A 27,007-nucleotide genomic window follows, 5' to 3' on the forward strand; every position below is an offset into this window, starting at 1 on the left:
AGCCTGAGCAGGAGGCAGCCCTCACCCCAGTGCCTGGCCACGCTGGGGCACCTACCCTCGCTCAGCATTGACAGCGATGGCCCGTGGCTTGTCACGGTCCCCTCGAAGCACCACTCCCATGGCATCCCCATCCAGCCGGTGGACATTGATGGTGTTGGTGGCCTCACAGGTCCAGAAGAGTGTCCGGCTGTAGATGTCAATGCTGAGGTCGTGTGGCTGTCTGTCTGGGCTCAGACTCTGGCTGGGAGAGGTCAGCATGGAGAGCTATGGGAGGGAAGCAGAAGCAGCTTGCACCACACTGTCGTGCACAGTGAGCCCGGGGGAGAGCAGAAGTCCCAAGTTCAGCCTCAAAGTCAAGATTCCAACAAGTCTGGGGCATTTCTTCCAGACTTGGCTCTTTAAAAACAAACGTCTGTTTGATTTTGTGCATGTATGTGCGTGCATGCACATTTCCCAGCACACACGTGGAGCTCAGAGGACCATCTGTGAGAATTGGTTCTTTCCTTCCACCATGTGGGTCCTAGGATGTGAACTCAGGTCATCCATCAGGCGTGATTTCAAGCACTTTTATCCACTGAGACATCCTGGTGGCCCTCAACTTAGATCTCAATGGTATGCCCACTTAAGAATGCACAGAACAGCTGGGCAGTGATGGCACACACCTTTAATCAGGAGACAGAGGCAGGCGAATCTCAGTGAGTTTGAGGCCAACCTGATCTACAGAGTGAGCTCCAGGACAGCCAGGGGTACCTGCCTCAAAGAATGAGGCAGGGGCTGGGACTCGTGGGGTGGGGAGGGTGAAGCAGGGCAAGGGCATGTAGGAAGTGAAGGATGGGTAGGCAGAGATGCAGGTAGGGGTACCTGGGGCACCCAAGGGAACAGGGCAGAGAGAAGCAGAGGAAGGTGTGGCCCCGTAGGAAGGTGTCTGGGGAAGACAGGAGGAGTAGGGCAGGTGGCTCCGAGAACCACAGGGACTTCCGGGAGATTTGTACCGTGGAGCGGTCGTTCTTTCAGGGATGCTACAGTCATCAGTTAGCACTCGAGATGACAGCCTGGAGTCACTAACCCGGCCTGGGGTTAAGGTGACAGCCACTCATGCTCACCACCAACAGAGATTAGGGGTGATGTGGGGGAAGGGGGGCTGTAACTGTGATAAACTGACAAGCCAGTGGGGATTTTTGTGATGGGCCTTGTGATGGTTCATCTCATCTGTCAACATCTAGAATTTACCTGGGAGATCACCTAGCCTCAGGGCAAACTGGTGGGAGGTTATCCTGACTGGGTTGATCTAGATGGGAAAGCCCACGATGGGTGGGTGGCACCATTCTCTGCCTAGGATCCTGGGCTTCATAAAAAGACGTCAGTGAGGGTGACTGGTAAAGGTGATGAACCTGAGTTTGCTCTCTGGAACCCGCTTGGTAGAGGGAAAGAACAGACTCTCCCGAGTTGCTCTGTGACCCCACGCCATGCATGGTGTAGCACGTACGACCTGACTCAATAAAAAATAAATGCAAAAGATAACTTAAAAGGGAAGGAAAGCACAGTATCCACCGCTCTCTGCTGCTGCTGCTGCTGCCTTGTTTTGAGACAGGATCTCACAAAGTAGTCCTGGCTAGTCTGAACAGCGCACAGAGGTCCAGCTGCCTCTGCTTCCCAAGCGCTGGGACCTGGCACTCTGTTTCTGGACTATGGATACAATGTGACCAACACCCAAACCACCACCTCGGCTTCTGCTTCCTCAGCGGGAGCTCCAACAGACTGTACTTTGAACTGTGAGACAGTTCTTTCTTCTGTAAGTTATTTTTCATCTGGGTGTTTTATCACAGCAACAGAAAAGTAACTAAAACAGACATCCGCTCAAAGGGATCCCACTAATCTCCAGTTACCGCCTGGCCCAAACAACAAAAACCAAAAACCAAAAACCAAAAACTAGATTTTCTAAAGTTTCCAGAGAAGATCTGCAAACCATGGAGTAAGCTCTCCCTCAGCTGTCACGAAGCATCAGTTGTCATAACTACACTGGTAAAGGGGCTGCTGGGTTCTACGGCTTTTGTAAAAAGGCATCTTGAGAAAGCCCCCTGAGGCAGGCTCAGTTCTCCACTACATGTATCCTTCCTGAACAGGTCAGGCGCAGCCAGAAGGCTCAGCCCTGCTGGATTTGAAAACTACAGGCTGACTGGATGTGGTGGTGCACGCCTTTTATCCCAGGACTTTAGAGGCAGAGGCGGGGGCGTGAGATCCAGGCTAGTCTGGTATACAAAGCAAGTTCCAGGACATCCAGGGCTATAGAGAGATACCCCGTTCTCCAAGAAGAAGGCGGGGAGTGGGGAGGGGGGAGAGAGGGAGGGGGGGAGAGAGGGAAGGAGAGAGAGAGGGAGGGAGGAAAAGAGAGAGGGAGAGAGGGGGAGAGAGGGAGAGAGGGAGAGAGAGGGAGGGAGGGGAGACAGAGAGGGACTGGCAGAATGGTTCCATGGGTAAAGACGATTGCTACTAAGCCTGACAATGGAGTCTGGTACCCAGGATTCATGTTGAAGGAGAGAGCTGACTTCTATAAGTTCCTCTGACCGCCACATTTAAACCACGTGACCTGCTCACACACATACACATAACTAAATAAAAACATAATAAAATTTTAAGGAAAATTCAGGACTAGCATTTGATAATACACAATTTCATTTAAGGGAAACACAAAAAGAATGAAGAAACTGGTGGAGTAGCACACAAACGTGGCCCCAGTACCCACGAGATGGCAAACAGGAAGATGAGGAGCCATCCTTGGCTACATACTGAGTTTGAGGCCAGCCTGGGATACAGAAAAACCTGTCTTAAAAAACAACCAAGGGTAGAAGAGGTGGGTCAACGGTTAAAGAGCTGGCGGCACACATGAGGACTGGAGTCAGGAGCCTCGGAAAGTCACACAAGTGCAGGGTGAGCAGGACAGGCCCAGAGGGTGGAGACGGGACCCCAGAGCAAGCAGAGCAGCGAGACTGACCGAGAGACCCGCTGTGAATAGGATGGATGATCGGCAAAGGTGATTCCCAGCATCAACATCAGGACCACTCCCCCCAACACACACACACTCATGTGCACAAAAACAGGTGCCCTACACATGCAAAACAGACCACACACACACACACACACACACACACACACACACACACACACACACAGAAAAGGTGAATGTAGACACTTGTCCTGGCATGTGGCTCCAAGAAGACCGGAGGACACTCATACTTCCATTCATACGCTATGAGCCACATCCAGCCGCACCCGCAGCCAGAACTTCCTGCCCTGCTTCCCATGATGTTCCCATTTCATGAGGCCCACATACTGCAATCCCTGATGCTCCACACCCACAGATGTAGGAGGGACTGGCCAAGCAAACACTCCCAACAATCCCCTCCTGCTTTCTATGTATCACTGACAGAGACTGGCAGGGGGAGGGTTAAAGTTATTATTTATTTTTATGTGTATAAGTGTTTTGTCTTCATACTTGTCTGTGTACAATTTGCATGCCTGGTGCCCAATGAGGCCAGAAGAGGACACTGGATCCCCTAGGACTGGAGTTACAGACAGTTGTGAGCCATGTGGGTGCTGGGAATCAAACTCAGTCTTCTGGAAGAGAAGCCAGTGCTCTAACCACTGAGCCCTCACTCCAGGCCCACCCCTCTTTGTCCCACAAGCCCAACCGTTTCTGTTGGGTGATTTAGCACAGGCCTGTGACTTTCAGGATGGTGTTTACTACATTATAGAATTAACTGCACATGAGACAGGCTGGGAAAAGCACTTGCCATGCCAGCCTGAGGGGCGGCACCCACACAGGAGGGCTGGGCACAGTGGCATGCGTCTGTAATCCTAGCACTTGAGAGGTGGAGACAGGCAGACCTCTGGAGCTCACCACCCACCAGCCTAGCCTAATCAGTGAGTCCCAGGTCCCCATGAGAAACTCCTGTTAAATGACACCCGCTGCTGCTGTCTCATTCCCACACGTGCACACACACACAGACACGCACCAAGACTGACTGCATGGACTCCATAAAATATAGGACGCATGTAGTGTGACCCCTGATCCTTTGAGCGTGGCCCACCACCACCCAATCCCCCACCCTTATCAACTGGGAAATCCAGTTTCTCTTCACCACAGTCCAGGGCTTCACATGCCCAGGATCACACCCACAGTTACATAATAACCAGAGTCCAAATCCTTATTTGTCACGAGCCCTGCCCAGAAAGGGGGAGCAGCTGTAAGTCGCACCCTGCCTCCAGCACACCCTGCCCCCAGGGGCACCTGCCTGGGTACCGTCGTCCTTGGCCCTCTTGATGTTCTGGCGCCCATCCACCCAGTAGATGAACTTGTCCAGCGGGTCATAGTTGATGGCTTTGACATTCCTCAGCCCATGCAGGGGCAGGACAAGGTCCGGGCTGAGCTGGTCATCGGGGATCATCCGGCTGATGGCAAATTTCTGGCTGAACAGCAAGAAGGTGGAGGGCGCTGGAGTGGGACAAACAGACCGAGCGCCGAGCATCAGCAAGCTGAGGGCGCTGGAGCTGGACAGACAGACTGAGCAGAAAGCGTCAGCAAGTGCAAGCAAGGGGCTGGACAAACAGACTGAGCAGCAAGCATTGCAAGCTAGGGTCTCAGGACAGACAGACAGGCGAAGCACCAAACATCAGCAAGCTGAGGGCACTGGACAGAAAGACCGAGCTCCAAGCATCCGCAAGCACAAGCCGAGAAGCTGGACAAACAGACCAAGTGGCAAGCATCAGCAAGCTAAGTAAGGATGCTGGACACAGACTGAGTGGAGAATATCAGTGAATGGAAGCTGAGAGGCTGGGGCCAGGAGCAGAGCAGCCAATGTGGTTACAGACCAGTACCTGCTCCCACTGGACCCCTTAGAGAAGAAAGAACACAGAGCTCTCAACTGGCCTAAGTGACGGGCCATCTCACTCTCATTATCACGGCTGTTTCTGTTATCTTCCCAAAGTCTGTATGGTTGTTCTGAATAGATCAATGCTTTTTTTTTTTTTTTTTAAAGACAGGGTCTCATGCAGCATAGTGTGGCCTTGAACTCTGATTAGCAGTCAAGAATGGTCATGCAGCATAGCATGGCCTTGAACTCCGATTAGCAGTCAAGAATGGTCTTGCACTCCTCATCGTCCTGCCTCCACCTCTCAAGCACTGGGACTACAGGTGTGCACCACACCCAGTCCTGCCACACTAGGATTGACCCAGTGCTCTGTGCATGGTAGGCCAGCCCGCAAGCTACATCCCCAGCCCCAGAGATTAGTTTAGGATTTGTTTTTGTTTTGTAAATTATATGCACGTGTGTAGGCGTGACTGTGAATACAGGTGCCCATAGAGACCACAAGGGGGAAATATTGCTTTTGGAAAGATCAGAAAGTAGGCTGGCTTCTTCCCAGCAGGGGGCAAGGTCCTGAGGCTCCAGACCAGCTGCCCAGATTCAGAAACTGTGGCACCAGAGGTATGGAAGCCAGCAGGCAGTCTCCAGGAACAGGGGGTTAAGGTGGGTCGTTTGAAATCCAAGCCACTGTCCCGAGACCCCAGGAAGTAAGAGTTCTTGCTTCTGCACCTCTACCTGCCCTTCGAGAGCACAGCCCCAGCATGGTATGGGCACACACAGCACTCAGGAAGGCAGAGGCAAATGGATCTCTATGAGTTTGAGGGCAGTCTTGTTCATATAGCCAATTCCAGACCAGCTATATATTGAGATTTTGTCTCAAAAAAAAAAAAATCATGGAGAAATGGCTCAGCAGTTAAGAGGGCTGGCTGCTATTCCAGAGGATCTGGGTTCAACTCCCACAACTGCCTGTAATGCCTGTTCCAGAGCATCCAAGGCCCTGTCCTGGCCTCCCTGTGTACCACGCATACATGTGGTGAAACACCCACATACATAAGATAATAAAATAAAGCAAACAAAATCAAATCACAGCTCCTGGGAAGCCAAGCTCTGGCCCTGGACCACTGCAGACAAGCTCAGTGTCAGGCACATTTTCTGTCCTTCCAACTTCAGGGTCGGCACTGATTCAGCATGGAAGGGCGACACAGCTCCTATGGGGGCTGCACGAGACCCTAAGAACTGTCCGGTTATGTGCAGAGGCCAAACTCTCTCTGGCTCTCTGCCAACATCACATCACAGAAAACCCGCTGACAGGACACACCTGTGCTCACAGAGGGCTATGAGGAAGTCGCCCTCTGACCTCCTGAATCCCACTTTCCTACCATGGATGTGAGACCACAGACACACCTAAGGGGACGGTCAACACAGGACTCCACAGGCTCCTCTGGAGTCACCATCAAGTGGTCAATACGCAGCCTCAGGAGCCACTGTGGTGGTTCCGGCCGGCTCAGCTGCGCACGCTTGAGCAGGTTACTACACAGCTCTGTGCACCAGGTTCCATGACTGGGATACTCAAGCCTGCGAGCCTGAGGCTCAAGTGAGTGCCACCAAGAGAAGCACTCAGGATAGTGCTGGCAATACACTGAGATGTCCCCCCATCTCCTAAATGAGTCTACATTCAAAGATCCCCCCGAGAGAACAAGGCAGCCGAGGGGTTGGCCCTCACCCAGTCATTCTAGTAGTCCGTAACCGGTTAGGACCATGAAGCCTGTGCAGTGTACAACCCGCCCAACCATCCTTGTACACAGGATACACCAACTTAAGAAGCTCTCTTCTAAGCCGGGCAGTGGTGGTGCACACCTTTAATCCCAGCATTGTGGAGGCAGAGGCAGGTGGATCTCTGTGAGTTCAAGGCCAGCCTGGTCTACAGGGTAAGTTCCAGGACAGTGAGGGCTACACAGAGAAACCCTGTCTCGGAGAAAAAAAAAAGAAGGAAGAAAAAAAGAAAAGAAGCTCTCTTCCAGCACAGCCCACAGCGCCAGTTGTTCCAAAGGGCTAAGGCATGGGCCGTGCAGAGGGATCAAGGCACTTACGGCTGCAGTTGCGGCTGCTGGGGTCCAGTGTGTAGTGTGACGCACAGCCACAGCGGTGGCCCCCGGGGATGGCAAGGCACAGCTGCCCACACTGGCCATTGCTGTGCACACAGTCATTGAGGCCGTCCTGACGGGAGGAGTGGAACACCAGGATGTCCATGACGAAGTCCAGGTGGCCCTGGATGAGGGTGCGGTTCTGCCCGCTGGTCTTGTCGGCCCGCTCGATGCTGTGCAGGTTCCAGTCCGTCCAGTAGATGTAATCGCTGTACTGGGTCAGGCCAAAGGGGTAGGGCAGATCGTCAGCTATCACCATGCGCTCCTGACCTGCGTGGGGACACAGAGCACAAGTCAGCAGGAGAACGGTCGGGCCAATGAGCTCAGGGAACTTTAAGGAGAGGTGAGCCGACCTTGATTTCCAGAAATCTCAGCCGAGCAGGGAAACCTGTCGGTGGTGGCGCACACCTTTAATCCCAGCACTTGGGAGGCAGAGGCAGGTGGATCTCTGAGTGCGAGGCCAGCCTGGTCTACAGAGATAGTTCTCGGGAAGCCACGGGTACACAACAAAGAAACCCTGTCTCAAAAACAACATACCCCCCAAAAAATAACAACAACAAAAACCAATTCTCCATTCATCCATCTATCTGGTCTTGTATATATCAGGCTAGACTTAAATTCCCTATGTAACCAAGGATGACCCTAACCTTCTGATCCTCCGGCCTCCACCTCCTGAGTGCTGGAATTACAGGCTACATCATCATACCTAGTTTATGTGGTATGGGGGATGGGGACTGACCCCAGGGGCTTCATGCATACGTGGCAAAAACTCTACCAACTGAGCTACATCCCAGTCAAATATTATTTCTGTTTTTTTTTTGTTTTGTTTTGTTTTTGTTTTTTGAGACAGGGTTTCTCTGTACAGCTTTGCGCCTTTCCTGGATCTTGCTCTGTAGACCAGGCTGGCCTCGAACTCACAAAGATCCACCTGCCTCTGCCTCCCAAGTGCTGGGATTAAAGGCATGCACCACTACCGCCTGGCCAAATATTATTTCTAAAAAGCAAAAACAAGTACAAAAATATTCAGATTCTAAAAATGAATATCATGCATTTAAAACTTAGTTTTTGAATACAAAGTTTATAAAGAGGTGTGGCCACAGAGGAGGAGCTTATGCTGCTGGGTGGTGGAGGTCGGATCTGGCCCTGAGGAGCTCTAACGTGCCCTTGCTGGGTGATCTCAGGCAAGTCCTATGACATACCTAGCCTCAGCTTCCCCACCAATGAAAAGGGCCACCATGTAGTAGAAGGTGAAATACCAGTCCTGGCTCAGGGATTGGCTGGGACCTGAAGCCCAGAAAGCCTTTCCCAACACTACCCCAGGGCAGAGGAGAACACCTGTGGCTGTGCCCATGCCTTTGTGATGCCAAGTGGCTCATAGACCAGAGCAGACTAGTGTGTGTAAGGAGAGGAAAGGCAGAGAGCCCTGCCACTCAGTCCCCATGCCTCAGCCCTCAGGTCACCAGCCCTCACCCAGCATGTTGGAGGACTCAATCATGTTGGTGTCCAGGTCAGTCCAGTACAGTCGCTGATCGGCATAGTCAATGGTGAGGTCATTGGCCCGGCCCACCTTGTCTACCAGCGTCATGCAATTGGTCCCATCCATGAAGGCCCGCACGATCCTTGGCTTGCCGCCCCACTCAGTCCAGTAGATGTAGCTGGAAAATACCAGGAGAGGGGAGATGGGCAGGGCTCAGGTGAGTTCTGGCTTAACAGAGGGTTTGGGGCAGAGAGTAGCCACCATCTCCTAGACTCAGCCCCAGGAAGTAAGAAGGAGCCAGATCCAGCTGAGCTTCGGCCACAGCTCTGGCTCTCCCCTGGGTCCAGGAAGGATCCGAATGCAGCTAAACAGAACAAGGAGTGGAAGCCATCAGAAAAGGCTGTACAAACAGGCAACATATCTTAACTAAGCCGGCTGAGTGTTGGTGCGTCCTGTCAATCAAGAGAGATGTGGGCAAATTCAGATGGATGGCTTCTTCTCTCACAGAGTGAAAAACTGGCCCAGGGCTAATGCAGCACAGAAAGGGGCCCCTCCTCCTCTTCCCCTGCACATCTGAGAAGGATGCTCACACCCTCATTCTAAGGTTTGGAAGATTTCCTTGGCCTCTGCTAGTATTGGGACCTTTCTCTTCCCCCTGCCGTCCTGAACTCACAGCAGATGTTCCAGGCAGGGGGCTGACAGCATGGATGTTCTATGGGCTGAGTGTGTACCCGGCACTACAAGGGACACTTGGGACCAGAAAGAGCCTGCACTTGGCCCCCAGGTCCCAGCCCCCAGGGTGGGGCTCCCTCTTAGGGTGGATCTTAGGCCAAGGCCACCTTGTAAGCCACCATTTCTGAATGGTCCTAAATCCATGTACCTTAAGGCCAGCTCCAAGCGGCAGTCTGGTCACCATGGAGGAAAAGAGACCTGAGATGGTGTCAGTTGGCCCAACTTGATCTAACTGGCTACAGGACCTCAGCTTCTCTGAGCCGTGCATACGGCGGGTGTGTGTGTGTGTGTGTGTGTGTGTGTGTGTGTGTGTGTGTGTGTGTGTGTGTGTGTACGGCGGGTGTGTGTGTGTGTGTGTGTGTGTGTGTGTGTGTGTGTGTGTGTGTGTGTACTGGTGTGTGCGCACCAGAAGTTAACACTGAGTGTCTTCCTCAATCATTTTCTATCATATTTTAGATAGGGTGCCTCACTGAGCCTAGAGCTTGCCAATTTGACTAGCCTGATTGGCTAGCCAGCAAACCCGAGACTCTGCCTGGCCCTGGCTTGCCAATGTCTGTGTTATAAGCAAGGCTGCACCTGATTTTCACATTCGTTCTGGGGATCTAACTCAGATCCTCATGCACATGTGGCAAGCACTTTACCAATGCAGTCATCTCCCTAATTTCCTGCGCCTGTTTCTGTGTGTGTAAAATCAGAGACCAAGATACTGTCCTAAGGACACTTAGGACAGCCCATATGAAAGCAGCCAGAGCTCAGTGGCTGACAGCAGCGTCAACGCTGGCCTCAGTTCCCCCTCTAAGAATGAGAAAGACAATCTTCCAGGGTCCCTGCCAGCCCTGGCACCTTCAGACAAAATCATTGCTTACCCTTTAGTAGGATCCAGAGCCAGAGACCTGGGGTTGTCAAGGTCTCTCCACACAAGCACCTGTCGGAACTGCCCATCCAGCCGGGCCACCTCGATCCTGTTGGTCCCTGTGTCGGCCCAATAGAGGTTCTTGCCCATCCAGTCTACAGCCATTCCTTCAGGGTAGTCGAGGCCAAACTCGATCACGTGCTCCACCGAGCTCCCATTCATGAAGGCTCGGCTGATAGTCTGGGAGGGTGAGGATGGAAAGGGCCATGTTAGGATCCAGCATCTTTTGCAGACATCAACCCAGGAGAGAGTAGAGTCTCCAAACAGCTGACTAAATGAAGGAAGACGGCCTTTGGAGAAAAAGCAACTTGGATGTTTGTGCATGTCCACGTGTGTGATTTTACACATATCGTGAGTTTTGAAAACACTCTGCCTAGCAGTCATACTTGACTCTGGGAGTGAATAAAAATATAAAAGACTAGAACTGAAGAGATGGTTCAGCAGTTAAGAGCACTTGCTGCTCAATCATGAGAAGCCGAGTTCAGATGCTAGCACCTACAGACAGCTCACAACGCTTACAACTACTTCAGAGGGACCGGCACACTCTTCTGGCCTCTGTGGGCACTGGACACACATATGCTCACAGGGTCACACAGACATACATGGACATAAGGAAAATAAAATCTTATATATGACAAAGAACTTTTCAAACAAGAAGCTGCTTTGGGAGCTGTTAATGATTAGGAAAGGGGTGGGGCTGGAGAGTTAGCTCAGTGGTTAAGGGCACTGCTTCTCTTGTAGAGGAACAAAGAGTTCCCAATACCCACATGATGGCCTTCAACCATCTGGAGGTCTAGTTCAGGGAACCAAATACCCTCCTCATCTCTCGACCTCCCAGGGCACTGCACACATGTGGTACACATACATACACATAGGCAAAACACTCATACACATAAAATAAGAATGAAAAACTGCTGGGCGTGGTGGTGCACGCCTTTAATCCCAGCAGAGACAAAGGCAGGCAATCTCTGAGTTCCAGGTCAGTCTAGTCTCCAGAGCAGGACTACACAAGGAAACCAGGTCTCAGAAGAAGAATTAAGAAAGGACTGGAGGGATGCCTCAGGGGTCACAAGTGTCCACTGCTCTTTCAGAGGACCCAAATTTGGTTTTTTAGCATGTACATCAGGCATCTCGTAACTGCCTGTGATTCTAGCTCCAGGGGATCTGACATCTTTTTCCACAGACACATAAATAAAAATAAACCTTAAAAATAAGTAAGGGGGGGGGACAAAAGGGGGGAAGAACAAAGGAATCCGTGGCTGATATGTAAAATTAAATTAAATTATAAAATAAAAAAAAGTAAGTAAATAACCATAAGCAAATCAACAGCAGCCTAAGGTACAGGAGATCTTGTTTCTCTGCTCCTCCCTTCCCCCAGGTCTCTGTCAAAACGGGACAGTCCAGGCTGGTCTCAAACTCACGGCAATTATCTTGCCTCAGACCCCTGAGTACTAGAATTACCGGCATGCACCACTATACCCAGCAAAGGTGATCAAAGTGTGTTAGTCATATGTTAGAGCAGGGATCAGTTTCCACTAGAAAGGGACAGATGGCCTTTTAGGTTTCTCATTCCTCAGGCCGATGGCACAACATCCACAGGCAATCTCTAAACACACAGGGATCACCATACTCCAAGAGAACCATTTACAGCATCAGCACGCTCCACAGACCCCGCTGAGGAGACAAGTCCCTCCCCTGATCACCGTCCAGGACAATGACACCCTCACTGTGACTGAAAACAGTAGTGAGGTGAATGGGCTGTGGGAGAAGATGGGTCAACGCCAGGTTCACCAAGCATTTCCCACAGTCCTCTGCAAAAGCTCTGGGCATGTCACCTACAAAGATAGCTGTTCATATTTGCTCATTAAATTAGGTGCGCTACACTGAAGTGTCAGCACTCAGGAGGCAGAGGCAGGTGGATCTCTGTGAGTTCAAGTTCAGCTGATCCACCCAGCAAGTTATAGGCCAGCTAGAGCTCCACAAAGAGATTCTGTCCCAAAACACAAAACAAACAAACAAAAGTAGCCCCTAACTTATCAGCCTGCACTGAGTTATATTCAATACTACAATTCCTTTTTCTTTGTGTGTGTGTTTCCATGTGTATACACTCTGCATGTGTATGGGGAAGTCCAAGGCTGACATTGAGAGTCTTCTTCAATCATTCTTATGCCTTACTCGCTGAAACAAGGTCTCTTAACTGAACCCAGAGCTTGCCCATACAACTAGTTTAGCTAGGCAGCTTGCAACAAGGATCCCCCTGCTTCTGCCTTCAAAAAATGGTCTTAAGATTTATTTTTATGTTTGGGTGTTTTGTCTGAATTTATGTCTGTGAACTATATGCAAACAGTACTTGCTGAGGCCAGAAGAGGTCATTGGATACCTTGGAACTGGAGTTACAGATATTTGTGAGTCACCATGTGAGTGCTAGAAATCTATCCTGGATCCTCTGGAAGAACAGCCAGTGCTCTTAATCACTGAGCTGTCTCTTCAGCCCCTAATCTTTCTTTCTTTCCTTCTTTCTTTCTTCCTCTCTCTCTCTCTCTCTCTCTCCCTCTCTCCCTCTCTCCCTCTCCCTCTCCCTCTCCCTCTCCCTCTCCCTCCTTCCTTCCTTCCTTCCTTCCTTCCTTCCTTCCTTTCTTCCTTCCTTCCTTCCTTCCTTCCTTCCTTCCTTCCTTCCTTCCTTCCTGTTTTTCGAGGCAGGGTTTCTCTGTGTAGTTTGGTGCCTGTCTTGGATCTCACTCTCACTGGCAAGATCTCGAGGCTGGCCTCGAACTCACAGAGATCTGCCTGGCTCTGCCTCCCGAGTGCTGGGATTAAAGACGTGCTCTATGGCCACCTCGCGGCCCCTAATTTTTAAAAACATTTTATGTGTACCTGTGTGTGTCTGAGTACATGGAAGTGCACCATGTTTCTACATTCCCCCAAAGGCCCGAAGAGGATCTCAGATCCTTGGAGCCACCCAATGTGAATGCTGGGAACTACACTCAGATCTTCTGGAATAGAAGGAAGAATTCTCAACTGCTAAACCATCTCTCTCACCCTAATATGATAATTCTTTCACAAAAAAAAAAAAAAAAAAAAAAAAAAAAAAAAAAAAAAAAAGAAGCAAAAAACCAAAACCAAGACCAAAAACCCAGCTGTGGAGCACACAGCGGCAGTTTCACAGGCAAGGTCCCACAGAAATCTCAGGCATCGGCGGCCTGACACTAGGTACCTTGAGGCTGACATCTGTCCAGTAGATGTGGTTGTTGGACACGTCAAAGTCCAGTGCAGAGGCCTCTTTGACACCTGTGAGTGGGATGGCCACGTCATTGTTGTTAGTCTCCAGGGAGATCCTGTGGATGGTGGCTCTGCTGGTGAACACCAGGAAGGCCTCAGGGATGATGCAGGTCTTCATGTCACTCAGCAGCTCCAGGCCGATGGGGCAGCCGCACTTGGTGGCGTGAGGGGTGAAGAAGCAGAGATGGCTGCACCCTCCATTCCCGTCCGCACACGGGTTGGTTCCTGGGAGGCAAACGCACAGCTCTAGACTGGCCAAGGAGAGGTGCACCCAGTTCCCAGTTCTGCGTGCCTGTACTCCTGCCACCCGCCCGAAGGGGACGGTGGCAGGAGAAGTGGGGAGAAAGCCTGGACAGCGGCAGCTAAAGCCTTCCCTAGTGCGGTCAACTGGCCGTGACGTGACAGCAGGACGCTCCCGCCACCTGGCCCCGGTCCCAGGGCGTCAACGGAGTACAGCAAACAGCTACAACCAGCCCACTGAGCAGCGACGGAGCTATGCCGCAATGACACTCAACTGTGGCTCCTCAACTCTGACCCTGCTTACTGGATTGGCTCTTATCATTCTTCCAGAATATTCCCTGATTCTTTGAGTCCCTTGGCAACCTATAAAACTCAGGTTTGCCATGGGTAACCAATGGCATACGTGTTTATTAAAGCAGACAGAAAGTGTCACACTCGTTTATTGCTTTGAGTGTTAGGAATTTAAGCTTAAAAAAAAAAAAAGAAGAAGAACAAGAATGTTCTTCCCCTTATCACAAGATGAGAAGGTGGGGCGGGGGGATACAGAGAGAGGTAGACCCAACGGTTGAGTTTACTTGGCAGCCCAGGGAAGCTTGCTTTATTCTCTTCTTCCTGACAGACACAGGTGGGCCTTCTTTGTCCTGTGCATGGCAAGTGCCTTTCCACAGGTGGGCCTATGGGTTGCCATGTGGCCTGTCATAGCGACAGGCGGGACAAGCCATGCCCACGGTCACCCATGCTGCCTCTGTTTGGCTGTCTCTTCTGCCTTACACACCCTGCCTGAGCATGGTGATCTGAGCTCAGTCACCTCCCTCATAGTGGTAAAGCTGGGCACCTCTCTTAATTTTTTTTTAAATTACATTTACTCTGTGTGTGTGTGCACACATGTGTGCCCACATGTGCACAGGGGGATATACATGTGCATACAAATGTACATGCCATTGCACACATGTGGATGTAAGAGAACAACTTTCAGGTATGGAAACAACTCCTTGCACCATGTGGGCTGAGTGTTGAACTCGGGGAATCAGGTTTGGCAGGAAGCACCTTTATTCTTCACTCAGCCCTCTCACTGAGCCAAAGACGTGTGTTTCCTTTTGTTTTATTCTTGATTGTGTGTGTGTGTGTGTGTGTGTGTGTGTGTGTGTGTGTGTGTGTGTGTGATGTGTAAATGGGGAGAAGGTCAGAAGAGGGAGTCGGATGCACCTCAAGCTGAAGTCCCAGGTGGTTGTATTGGGAACAGGACCTGGGTTCTCCAGAAGACCAGGAGGAACTCTGAACTCCAGCCCGAGCCGCCTCGCCAACAGCAACCGAGCGGTTGACTAGAACAAGCGGCCCACAGCACTGGGGCCTCTTCTTGAATTCATTTATCAGGCAACGTTTCCAGTACCTGTGACACGCAGGCATGGCACCGGGTATGGGGGTGGCAAATGGGAACAGAGCCCCTGCTCTGTGCAACAGTCCTGGTCCCCACCTGGACGATACTGTCTGAGTGTACCTTACGGACCTGCATTTGGAGTCCTCAGAAAGACAACCCAACAAGTCGGATAACGTTATCCTAAGTGAACTCTGACCATGCTGCCTTTCGGGTAAATGGTGTGTTTAAGAATCATGGCGCAGCTCAGCCACAAGGGCAAGGCAGACACAGTGAGTCCTGGGTTCAACCACCTGCTGTTCACATGGCCCCTCTGTCCTCAGTGCTCTTGGGGTAGGACCCAGGATTAACATACAGCTGGCCTTAGGCACTCAAGTTGTTACCATACACTGAGGAGTCACATGTCGGCCACACTTACTCCCAACCATCTAATCCTTGACCACTACCTATCTCTGAGCAACATGCCACCCCTACCCCCACCTATCCTTGGCCAGACACAGTCACCATTTCCTGTCCTGCCCATCCTCAGAGGAGGATACCCTCGTGGACACCAAGCCCAGGTCCGAACCTGTCATCTTTCCTGGTGCCAATTGGCCAAGCTGAACTGTGGCTCAGCTCGCCAGGACTCACCGACAACCTTGGCCACATTCACCGCTTTGAGTCCCATCAGGTCGGGCAACTGATCGATGATGACATCCCGGCTGGCCTTGACCTTGTGTACCCTCTCAATACTGCGCCGCTGCCAGTCCGTCCAGTAGATGAAGTCCCCCAGCAGTGTGAACCCGAAAATGTGTGGGAGCTTGTCCTCTAGCAGGGTCCGCCGCTTTGTCCCATCTATGTTGATAACCTGTTCATTGGCAGAGACATGGGTCTGGATGGGCAGGGCCGCACCAAGAGCCAACCTGGGGCCTGCCTCAGGCTTCAGCTGCCCTGGAGCCTCCACCGCATCAGGACCGCAGGAAGGCTTCCTGGGAACCAACAGCAATGCCTGCTACAGGTGCAGGCGTGGGCATGCAACACAATTTCAAAGGACCAGGCCACCCTACAATCTGGACAAGTCTGTCCCTCTTGGGCACCTCTAGTTATAAACCTAACCCCACAGGACTGTGGTACTTTCCCTCCCTGTCCACTCTGGCACGGAAGAGCCAAGTCTTCTTCTGGAAAAGGCTATGCTGATTAAAGACGAACACTAAGACTGGGGATGTGGCTCAGCTGGGGGAGGAGGGCATACCTGGCAAACATGAAGCCCTGGGTTTGATCCCGAGCTACAATAAACGAGGCTTGGTAGGGTACACTGACAATCCTAGCACCCAGGAGGTGGAAGAAAGATAAGGAGTTCAAGACCATCCTCAGCTGCATCGTCATTGCAAGACCAGCCTGAGACACAGTTTGTTGTGTTTTGTTGGGTTTTTGTGACTGTTTTTGAAAAGCCATACGGTGAGTGGGACTCTAGTGATCCACAAAGACCAGCGGTGGCCGTGGCAACAGCCCAGGCTCAGGGCTCTCAGGACAGGATGACGAAACACACCAGGTAATTACCTGCAAGCCCCGGCTGGCCTCTTGAGCAAGGCTGTACTTCTTGCTCATCAGGAGAGCAGGCAGCCAGAAGTAGCGGCAGGCTGAGCACCACCGGCAGGCTGAGCACTACCGCTAAACCACCATAGTTCAAGAGCAGGAGGCCCACGTGCTGATTCAGCAGGGAAGACAGTGCAGTTTCATCGCCCACAGCCAGGGGACCAACCCACTCTACCCTGTGGTGCTCTGTGTCCTTGAACGGGTCCTTGTGCCCCATGGGCCTCAAGTTTCCACCCTCAGCGGGAGACCAGACTAATCAATCAGTTGCTAACCCACCCTAGAAATATAATAACCAAAGCTGGGCTCCTATCTAAAGCCATTCAGGCAGACTCAGAGGCCATCAGAGATGCCGTGAGAACCAGGTAGGGGCAAAGGCACGTGTTTGTTTGTCTGTTTGTTTATTTGTGGGATGCCTCAGCTGGAGGATGCAGCTGGAGCTGAATCCTCGGGCTCAATGATGTCAAATGAGCAGTAGAGGGCAGTGACAGCCAACTTCAGTTCACACAGCCCAGAGTCCATTCTTTTGTTTGATTGGTTTTTCAAGAGAGTTTCTCTGTGTAGCTGTGGTTGCCCTGGAACTTGCTCTGTAGACCAGGCTGGCCTTGAACTCAAAAGATCCACCTACTTCTGCCTCCTGAGTGCTGGGATTAAAGGCGTGAGCCACCACGGCCAGGCCAGATTCATTCTTATATTCACATGACAAATGGTACACAGACCACTAACTCTAGGTTAAACATCTGGAGGAATGACTGACCCTCAGCACAAGCCATTAGCACGTTGAGCTCCCCGAGCTGGGGAGAACAGTTCCAGAAGAGAAGAGGACAGTGACAGGCAGGGCTCCTGGTGACCTAGGGACTGTGTCATTCCTCAATACAGGCCAAACAGGGACAGGGAAGGGACCGATGATGCTAGAAAGAAAATCCTCATCTGACAACAAAAAAAAAGACTCCAGTTTTAATCTCCCACAGGTCAGCATTGTCTCTCATATCGTCTCTATTTCTCTGTTATGTGTGCAAGCATGTGGAAGTGTGGAAGTCAGGACAATGTGCAGGAATCTGTTCTCACCTTCCATCATGTGGGTTCCAAGGCGTTGAATATAGGTTTTGTGGCAGGCTGGGTGACAAGCACCTTTACCTGCTGAGCCATCTTGCCAGTCCCTCGTTCTGTTCATCTTTCCTTCCTTCCTTCTTACTATCTTTCTTTCTTGAGATACAATCTCATATAGCCCAGGCTGGCTTCAGGTTCACCACTTCTGATCCTCCTGCCTCTGCCTCCCTAGTGCTGGAACTACAGGTGTACACCACCATGTTTAGTTTATATCATGCTTTGGGATGAAACCCTGGGCCTGGTGAATGCTAGACAAGCACTCTACCGACTGAGCTATAGCCCTAATGCCATTTATAAAACTGAACTTCCGAGCACGTGACAATGAACTGTGGCCGAGAGCACGCTCTTCCTGGATCCACTGAACAGTGAAAGAAGCTCACAGAGACACCAGGAGGAAGAGTGGTGGACACCAGAGAAGGCCAGAGCTTTCCTGGGCAGGTCAAGCCACACCCAGGGTGAGGACAAGACTGGATCTGGGCTGGCATAGTGGCAGAGCCTCCCTGTAATGGAGGAGCCATGCCCATGCCATCCTTTGGTACAGACCTGGAAGAAAATAAGATTGGCAATAAGCAGTTCTTACCTGCTCTAATGTATGGGAATAGAAATTACAGAAATGTCCTATGGTAGCTCTGTGTGTGTGTGTGTGTGTGTGTGTGTGTCTGTCTGTCTGTCTGTCTGTCTGTCTGTGGGGGGGGGTCCTTTCTCTGTAGCTCTGGCTAGCCTGGACCTTGCTATATAGACCAGGCTGGCCTCAAATTCACAGAAATCTACTTGCCTCTGCCTAGGATTACAGCTGTGCCCTGCTACACCCAGCATGTATGAATGTTTCACACCTGTGCACCATGTGTGTGCAGTGCCTGTGGAGGACAGAAGAGGGCGTCACACGCCTGGAACAGAGTTACAGATGATTGTGAGTAAATCACACTTTAAATGCCATCTGACCCGCAATTCCATTCTTAGACACACAAGGGAAGGTAGAAACGGTATTTAGACAAAAATGTGTCCACGAATATCCACAGAAAATTCTTTCCTGACAGATGGACAGGAGGGAAGGAGCGATTAGGGGCCCGCAGTGTCCACCATGCACTGGCATGTAACCTGCTGCAGAGGAGGAAGAGGTGTCTGTGCACGGGACAGCATGTATACTGGATACACCATGCTCCCAACAAAGCCAGATGTTAAAGGCTGCCCTAGACTAGAGGGTTCTAGTCACAGGGAATATACCCAGGAAACCAAGTCACAGAGACAGAAAGGTGAGGAGTGTCCCCAGAGGCCGAGGGACCAGAAGCAAGGGGAGTGACTATGACCTGGCATGGGGTTTGCTCTCCAGGTGAAGAAGTATCTGGGAGGAGAGCAATGATCATCATACAGTACTGAACACACAAAGGCCACTCTGCTAGGAGTACACAGAGCAACAGCATCTGTGGGTACCAAGTATCCCTGTCATGCTCCCATCGGCAACTATGGTACCAAAGATGAAGACTCCTCAGCTGAGAGGAGGGGGAGAGGGGGAAGGAAGGAGAAAAGGAAGGAAGGAGGGAGGGAGGGAAGGAAGGAGGGAGGAGGCTGGAGGTTGAAGAGAGCTCAGCAGTTAAGAGCACTGGCTGCTCTTCCAGAGGTCCTGAGTTCAATTCCCAGCAACCACACGGTGGCTCACAACCATCTATAATGGGCTCTAATGCCCTCCTCTGTCATGTAGGCATACATGCAGACAAAGCATTCATACTTAAAAAAATACAAAAATATTGAGAGAGGGAGAGAGAGAGAGAGAGAGAGAGAGAGAGAGAGAGAGAGAGAGAGAGAGAGAGAGAGAGATTGATTATCAACAGGAAAGTCCGAGAGAAATGGTTACAAGGCAGCTCGCTGGGTTTCCAGAAGAAGGACAGCTCCCATTCCGATCCTGAGCTCATGTCCCCTAGAGCACCGAGGACCCCTGTTCCCCAAGAAACAATGTTTCCGACACAGCCTCTTCTCCAGCTCCTACCCTCTCTTGGAGGCCACCCAGCCCAGGCCTCTCCAGGAGCCATAAGGAGAGTGTCCTCAATGGTGACATCAGCAAGTGACACCCACACAAGGAGCAACAGAAGTTACTAGAAAAAGCAGGAAGGTGATGCTGACAGTCCCCTGGCCCCGAGAGCCGTCCAAAGGGGCTCTGCCAAAGGCACACGGGCATTAGTGAACACTACAGTTGCTCGGGAGACCGCGTGCCCACCGCCTCCCGTCGCTGGGGACATCCGCCACACTCAGAGCGGTGAGTCACGGTTTCCAACACAGTTTCACATCTTCAGCCACCCGAGGACACCTGAGGACCAGGATTTTCGGCTGTTTTGTTTCGACACAGGATCCTACTATGTAGTCCAAGCAGACCTAGGACTCAGCACGTAACTCAGGCTGATCTCACACTCATGCCAATCCTCCTGCCTCCTACTTCAAAGACAGCAGAGACCTCCTCAAACTGACAGAACAAATCATCAGAAACCATTTTTTAAGAGTTTGCATATTTAACTTTTAAAACTCTGTGTGTGTGTGCGCGTGTGCGTGTGAAAGGGCAGAGGACCCATATGTGTGACATGGCTCATATGTGGAAGTTAAACACAACCTTCAGGAGTCGGTTCTCTTCTTCCAGCATGTGGGTTCCAAGCATGGAACTCACGTTGTGAGGCTCGGCAGCAACCACTTTCCCACACTTAACCACCAGCCAGCCCCATAAGATGGGACTGACTCACGAGGCAGCCCTGGCTAGCCTGGAACTCACTATATAGACTAGACGGGCCTCAGTCTCAGAGACCCGCCCATCTGCCTCTGCTTTTCACGTGCTAGAGTTAAAGACATGTGCAACCACAGCCATTTTGGTTTGGTTTGGTTTTACCTTATTTATTTATTTTAAGAGAGGGTCTCTAATATCCCAGGTGCTCAAACTTACTATGCAGTTGAGGATGAACCTGAACTCCTGACCCTCCTGCCTTCATCTCCTGAGTGCTCACTTCATAGACATGTGCTACCATACCCCATGTATGTGGTCATAGGGACTGAACCCAGGACTCCCTGCAGGCTGGGTAAGCACTTTACCAACTGAGCCATATCCCCAAACCCATGGTGAGTTATTTCTTTGAGGATTCCATTCGGCCACATAGCAGGGCACAGTCATCGACTGATGTCTATGGCAAACCCACGGGACCCGGGCTGCAGGGTGTCCAGACCTGGCCCCTGCATGAAACTTTGGGCTCGGGGACAACAAAGAAGAGTCTATCACATGCCCCATATGGAGTGGCTCCGCCAGGCCCTCTGCCCCGCCGGCTTCACTCACCTCAATTTTATCAGTCTTGGCATCCCCCCAGTAGAGCTTGCCCTCCTGCAGGTCCAGAGCCAGTCCGTTGGGCCACCCAAGGGAAGTGTTCACCAGGACATGCCGATCTCGCCCATCCAGGTTGGCACATTCGATTTTGGGGTTCTCCCCCCAATCTGTCCAGTACATGAGGCTAGAGAAAAAGCAAATGAACATGATGGTGTCTGTTCTGCTCCTCACGTACCCCGATCCTGAGGGCCACACCTCCCCCAGCTTGCTGGTGAACACAGCTCGATAGGAACATCAGGACACCGCACAGTACAGGCCAGCAATGGGCTACAGGGGCTGTGGGCTGTTTCCCCCCACATACCATAGGAAAGCTCTGGAGGTGACCCTGCAGAGGGTCTCGGGCAGTCCTGTCCCTGACCTATGTGCTAGGGGTCAGAGCATCAGGGAGGAGGGCAGCAGGGAGCCTGCTAACAGCAAAAGCTCCCTCCTCAGGATGTGTGACCTGTTCTCAAGCCAAGGAAAAAGATGAAGGGCAGCAGAGGGCAGAAGTTTTTTTGTTTGCTTGTTTTGGATTTGTCTTTTTGTTTTGGTTTGTTTTTGTCTTGTTTGTTTTTTTGTTTTTTTTTTTTTTTTGAGACAGAGTTCTTTGTGTAGCCTTGGCTGTCTTAGAACTAGCTATATCTACCAGGCAGGTCTTGAACTCACGGAGATCCACCTGCCTCTGCCTCCCAAGTGCTGAGATTAAAGGTGAGTGCCACCACCGCCTGGTGGGGATAGAAATTTTTTTTTTTTTTTTGGTTTTTCGAGACAGGGTTTCTCTGTGTAGCTTTGCGCCTTTCCTGGAACTCACTTGGTAGCCCAGGCTGGCCTCGAACTCACAGAGATCCGCCTGGCTCTGCCTCCCGAGTGCTGGGATTAAAGGTGTGTGCCACCACCACCCGGCAGGGATAGAAATTTTAATGCATGAAAATCCAAGGCACTCTGGGCTCAGGACACAGCCCTGTCTCCTGCCACCTCGACCGTTCCACTGGTCCCTTCCATCTGAAACACTCTTCCCTGGACCTGGGGTCATACACACTGGCTGTCCCATTTCCCTGGATCCTCAGGCTTGAGGGTCATGGGCTGGTAAAGACCCTGGCATCTGCTTCCCACCTCATTTCACACATGAGAACACCGTGGCCCACGGGGCTGTGACCCCATTGAGTTCATGGTGGTGGAGCTGGGAGTAAGTCCTAAGCTTCTTGGCCCATCACCTAAGCTGACCACCAGACCGCCTGCCTCCTCACCCTGAGAGCTTCAGTTACCCCACTGCTCCCTGTATCCATTCTCTTCGGGAACAACACTGCTCTTGGGCCACTACCACAGAGCAAAGTCTTCTGACTCCTATTGGGCCCAGGGTCACTCAAGGACGACTGCAGCCTTGAACCTTCCTCCAGGCCCCATATCAGCTGCCGCCCCCAAGGCCCTGCTACCTACCTGCTTCTGGACCCACACACATAAGCCCTCCAACCTCTCTGGCTTACAAGGCCCCACAGGTAGGCAGGAAACAGCCCTGGCACCAGCACCTGTTAGCATCTGCAGTACCTGCTCTGGTCCCTCACTGCCAAAGGGGAAACACACCTGGTGCTTACAGTGGTCAGAGGACTGCAGCCACTACTCCAGATCGGGCCCTGTCCTTCAGGGCAGGTTCACACCCTGCACCAAGCAGCGATTCGTCGCAGCCCCACCCCAGCATCACCCCCAGAGCTCCACGGCACCCTCCTCATCACAGCCTGCTCAGTTCTAGCTCAGGGGCCCCCTTCAGCACCAGGCACAGGTGCTGGGGTCTCAGCAGCTCCATCCCAGCCACGTCCACTTGGTATTTCTATGGTTTCTGGAGATCCAAACCTATCCTCACATCTGCACAGTAAGTACTTACCTGCTGAGTAATCTCCCGAGCTTGGTGGTGTTTGTTTTTTAATGTGGACTCTAGGGATCAACTTGGGTCCTTATGCTTACAAGCAGGAACCTTACCAACCGAACCACTGCCCAGCCCTCCAGGCTGTCCTACCCACTGCCCGACGGCCAGTGCCCAAGCTCCTCAAACTCAGGGATCAGCTGCAGCAGCAGCACTGGGAACTCGCCCGAGAAACGTTCTTTTCAAACCTGCCCTGTTCACTGACTCAGAACTCTGCATATTAACAAGCATATCTCAGGGGTTGGGGTGCAGGGGAATGCCCCAGAGCCCACCTCCAGTCCCAGCCTTACCCCATCACAGGGTGCAACACGATGGCCCGAGGCTCGTCCAGGTCCTCAGACACCAGGATCTTTCTGGAGGTGCCATTGAGGCGAGTCACCTCAATTCGGTCCGTGCCTGTATCCGTCCAGTAGAGGTTCCGGGCGACCCAGTCCACGGCAATGCCATCGGGATCATTGATCTCAGTGTTCACAAGCGTCTGTGCGCCTGACCCATCCAGATACGCCCTGCGGATAGCCCGCACCTCATCATCTGTCCAGTACACGTGGCCCTCCAGCGGGTCATAGTCGATGGCAATGGCATGCCGGATGTCGCCCACCTGCAGCACTATGTCTGTGAAGTCAGGTGTGTCCAGAGAGATCCTTCTCAGGTCCGTCCTCCGGGCCAGCAGCAGTACTTCCTCGGCCCCTATGGAGACATAAGCAATGAGGTCAGAGGGTCAGTCGCCATGGCTGAGGCAGCTCAGGAGCCTGGACGTACAGTGGAGTTATCTAGGCATGTCCCAGCCAGGCCCCTAGACCACAACAGTGGCTGGGGGGCTCTGGGGGGCTGACGCTGTGTCTTCCTGCTTTCCAGAAGATAACGCTGACGCACAGAGAGGTGGAATAATCAGCCAGAAGCCCTCTAGGCAGGCCACCTGGCTTCCTCCAGTGTGAGAGCTGTTTCTGCTCTTGTCTCTCCTCAGCCCTCTTGTCTCTCTCCTGACCATAAACCTGCCTCTGTGCAAAAAAATCCCACTGGTAGCACAAGGCTCCAGACCCCAATCGCCTGTCCTAGTCTCCTCCTCTATCCACCTACGAAACAGCTTCAAGCAGATGCCCCTGTCTTGCTGTCACCCAGGGCCAGGAATCTGTGTCAAGTGACCCAGTTCTGACATACACAGTGCTGGGATGGAGGGACCCTGACTCCAAAGCTCAGACATCCCCCTGGACACCGGCTGCACACGCAGGGACACCAAATGAAAGACCACTTGGCACACCAGGCAACAGGGAGAGACAAAAACACCTCCGCAGTCAGGCATCTTCTCACCTGAGCCCAGACCAAACCCACAAGTTCCTCCCACTGTGGTCAGCACCCAGCAGGGCCACTGTGGCCTCAGCAGAGCAGGGCCCTGAGAAAGGCTGCTTTCTAAACAGGGGCTATAGACAGGGGTCCCACAGGAGACAGGCAAGGGATATACTTTCAATAGATCGCGGAGTCACTGTGAGTTGTCAAAAGTCAAATTGGCACTGGACACTGAGAACCTGTGGGCAGTAGAGAAGCTGTGAAACCGGGGCCTCCCTGGCTGCTGACACTCTGGGGTCTTGGGCTCGGTGCAGAGAGCCTCAGGTGTATTAGCAGGAGCGTACTCCCAAATCTCCTTTCTAGTATGAGCTAATGCCAGGCTCTGTGGCCCCAGGACCACCATCCCTAACCACTCTGGCTGCTTGGTGAGGCTCAGATCTTTACAGCCAGGTTTGGGGGTCAAGTGGCTGCTAGAGTTTCTTCTGAACCAACAGTATGCCCCCTCACAAGCTCCACTCCCCAGAGCCTGAGCTGAAACCACACTGTAAGAGTCAATACAATGGGGGCTGGAGAGATGGCTCAGTGGGTAAGAGCACTGGCTGCTTGTCCAGAGGACCTCGGTTCAATTCCCAGCACCCACACCGAAGCTCACAACTGTCCTGGGGATCTGACACCCTCACACAGACACGTATGCAGGCAAAACACTAATGCACATTAAAAATAGTAATAATTAGGGGCTGGAGAGATGGCTCAGCGGTTAAGAGCACTGGCTGCTCTTCCAGAGGACCTTGGTTCAATTCCCAGCACCCACATGGCAGCTTACAACTGCCTGTAACTCCCGTTCCAGGGGACCCGACACCCAACACACATAAAAATAAAAATAAAATAAATAAAATTAAAAAAAATTAGTAATAATTAATTTAATAAAAAGTTAATAGTAAAGGGCCTGGAGTGGTAGTGAACACCTTTAATCACAGCACTTAGAAGGCAGAGGTAGGTGGATCTCTGTGAGTTCCAGGTCAGCTTGGCCTACACAGTGTGTTCCAGGATAGCCAGAGCTACATAGTGAGTCATTGTCTTGAGGTGGGGGAAAAGAGTCAATACTAGGACACACACCTGAGAAAGGGGATGACGTGGCCACCCCAGGAACCTGGCAGAGCAGCAGGATGGACATCTGCCTCTGTCCCAACCCTCCATGCTGGGCTAGCAAAGCATCTCAGGAGATACCCACAGAGCCTCATGCAGCCTTGGGGACCCAAGTATGACTTCAACTCTGACACCAACGCCTCCCAATGCTACTTGGGTCGGGATACAGCTTGCTCCCAGGGTTGTGTCACAGTCGGCTCTTACTGTTCTCAAGTATCCACAGAACCAAGAATGTCAGGGCCAAAGATGACTTCCAGCATCACAGGGCCACCCACCTACAGTTAAGAAGCATTTTGCAGCAGAGACAATCGCTGGGACCTCCCTCACACACCAGTCCTGAAGCCAACAGCCTGGGATCAGCCATGGCTGACCATGTAGCTCTCAAACAGCAGAAAGCTGCCTGCACCCGTGCTGGTTTGCTCAAGGTCCCCCGGGGTCAGGACACCTGCTTTGATTCCCTCACTAAAGGGAGCAAATGCATGAGTTTCCTACATAGGGCTGGGGAAACTGAGGCACCAGATGAAGAAGTAGCACTTATAAGAGTCCTAAGCGCCCAACAGGAACAGAGACCCAAATCCACGCTGCCTAAGAAAGGCGCATGTTGGGAGGGAAAGAGCAGAATTGGGAATTTCAACAGATTTTCCTCCCCTGGGCTCCATGCCCAACATGTTCTGTTAACTGCTGACCTGTCCTTCAAAGCCCAGGCCACACACCACCTTCTGATCTTTTGGACAACTGACAGTGTGCCCACCCCACAGTCTCACGGGGACTGGTATGGTCGCTTTTGAACTATGTTGCATCCAGAACCGGGGTCAACTCTGCAAGGAGACGCAGCCCTGGGTCAGAACCCACCCAGTGTGAGCATCTGGCAGGCCCCACTCTCTGGGCTTATTTCTTCATCGGCCAGGCGGTGCCTGAGTCACTTTCTGGTTCTAACACCGAGCCAGGTGTCATGAGGCTTCATCAACATGATGGGTAAGAGATGTCTGTGGTGATGTTTTGTGTATGCGCTAACAAATAAAGCTTGCCTGAAGATCAGTGGGCAAAGCTAGCCACTAGTTAGCCATAGGGGCCAGGCAGTGGCAGCACACACCTTTAATCTCAGAACTCAAGAGGCAGACAGATCTCTCTGAGTTCAAGGCCACCCTGGGCTACCCAAGATTGATCCAGTCTAAAAGAGAAACAGAGCCAGGCAGTGGTGGCACACACCTCTGATCCCAGCACTAGTGAGGTCGAGACAGGAAGTGTTATGGCTGGGTAGAGAGGGGAATATAAGGTGGGAGGAGTCAGAAGCTCAGTCTCTTTCAGGCTGAGGATTTTGTAGAGGTAAAAAGTCTCTCGGGTGGCTGGCTGCTTTGTTTCTCGGATCTTTCAGCATTTACCCCAATGTCTGAGTCTGGGTTTTTATTATTAAGACCAACTAGGATTCGTGTTACAGATGTTTGATTGTAGAAGATACCCAAGAAGAGCCAGGAAGGGCTCTGACTCCCAGGGCCTCTGTATGGGGCAGACGGTGTATGCCAACTGTCCCCTGACCTAGACCAGCTATGGCAGAGGAAGAGGTGGGAAAAACAGACTCGGGCGCCCCTTCACACTCCTGGGATCACAGAACAGAGACCAG

General features: G+C 51.9%; 1 protein-coding gene across 3 annotated transcripts in view; it reads right to left on the bottom strand.

Annotated features, from left to right (window-relative positions):
- Nucleotides 1-27,007, bottom strand: part of Lrp5 (LDL receptor related protein 5) — a 107,734-nt gene that overhangs the window by 21,806 nt on the left and 58,921 nt on the right. For all 3 annotated transcript variants that reach the window (XM_076556276.1, XM_076556287.1, XM_076556296.1), the window contains 9 exons: nucleotides 23,247-23,643; nucleotides 21,012-21,183; nucleotides 15,653-15,869; nucleotides 13,343-13,632; nucleotides 10,082-10,308; nucleotides 8,477-8,661; nucleotides 6,953-7,276; nucleotides 4,293-4,492; nucleotides 56-264 (listed from right to left, as the gene is read on the bottom strand). In XM_076556276.1, coding sequence (XP_076412391.1) covers nucleotides 56-264; nucleotides 4,293-4,492; nucleotides 6,953-7,276; nucleotides 8,477-8,661; nucleotides 10,082-10,308; nucleotides 13,343-13,632; nucleotides 15,653-15,869; nucleotides 21,012-21,183; nucleotides 23,247-23,643 — 2,221 coding nt within the window. The remainder of the gene's footprint in view (nucleotides 1-55; nucleotides 265-4,292; nucleotides 4,493-6,952; nucleotides 7,277-8,476; nucleotides 8,662-10,081; nucleotides 10,309-13,342; nucleotides 13,633-15,652; nucleotides 15,870-21,011; nucleotides 21,184-23,246; nucleotides 23,644-27,007) is intronic.

Source organism: Peromyscus maniculatus, chromosome 1, assembly GCF_049852395.1.
Source record: "Peromyscus maniculatus bairdii isolate BWxNUB_F1_BW_parent chromosome 1, HU_Pman_BW_mat_3.1, whole genome shotgun sequence".
Taxonomy (NCBI): domain Eukaryota; kingdom Metazoa; phylum Chordata; class Mammalia; order Rodentia; family Cricetidae; genus Peromyscus; species Peromyscus maniculatus.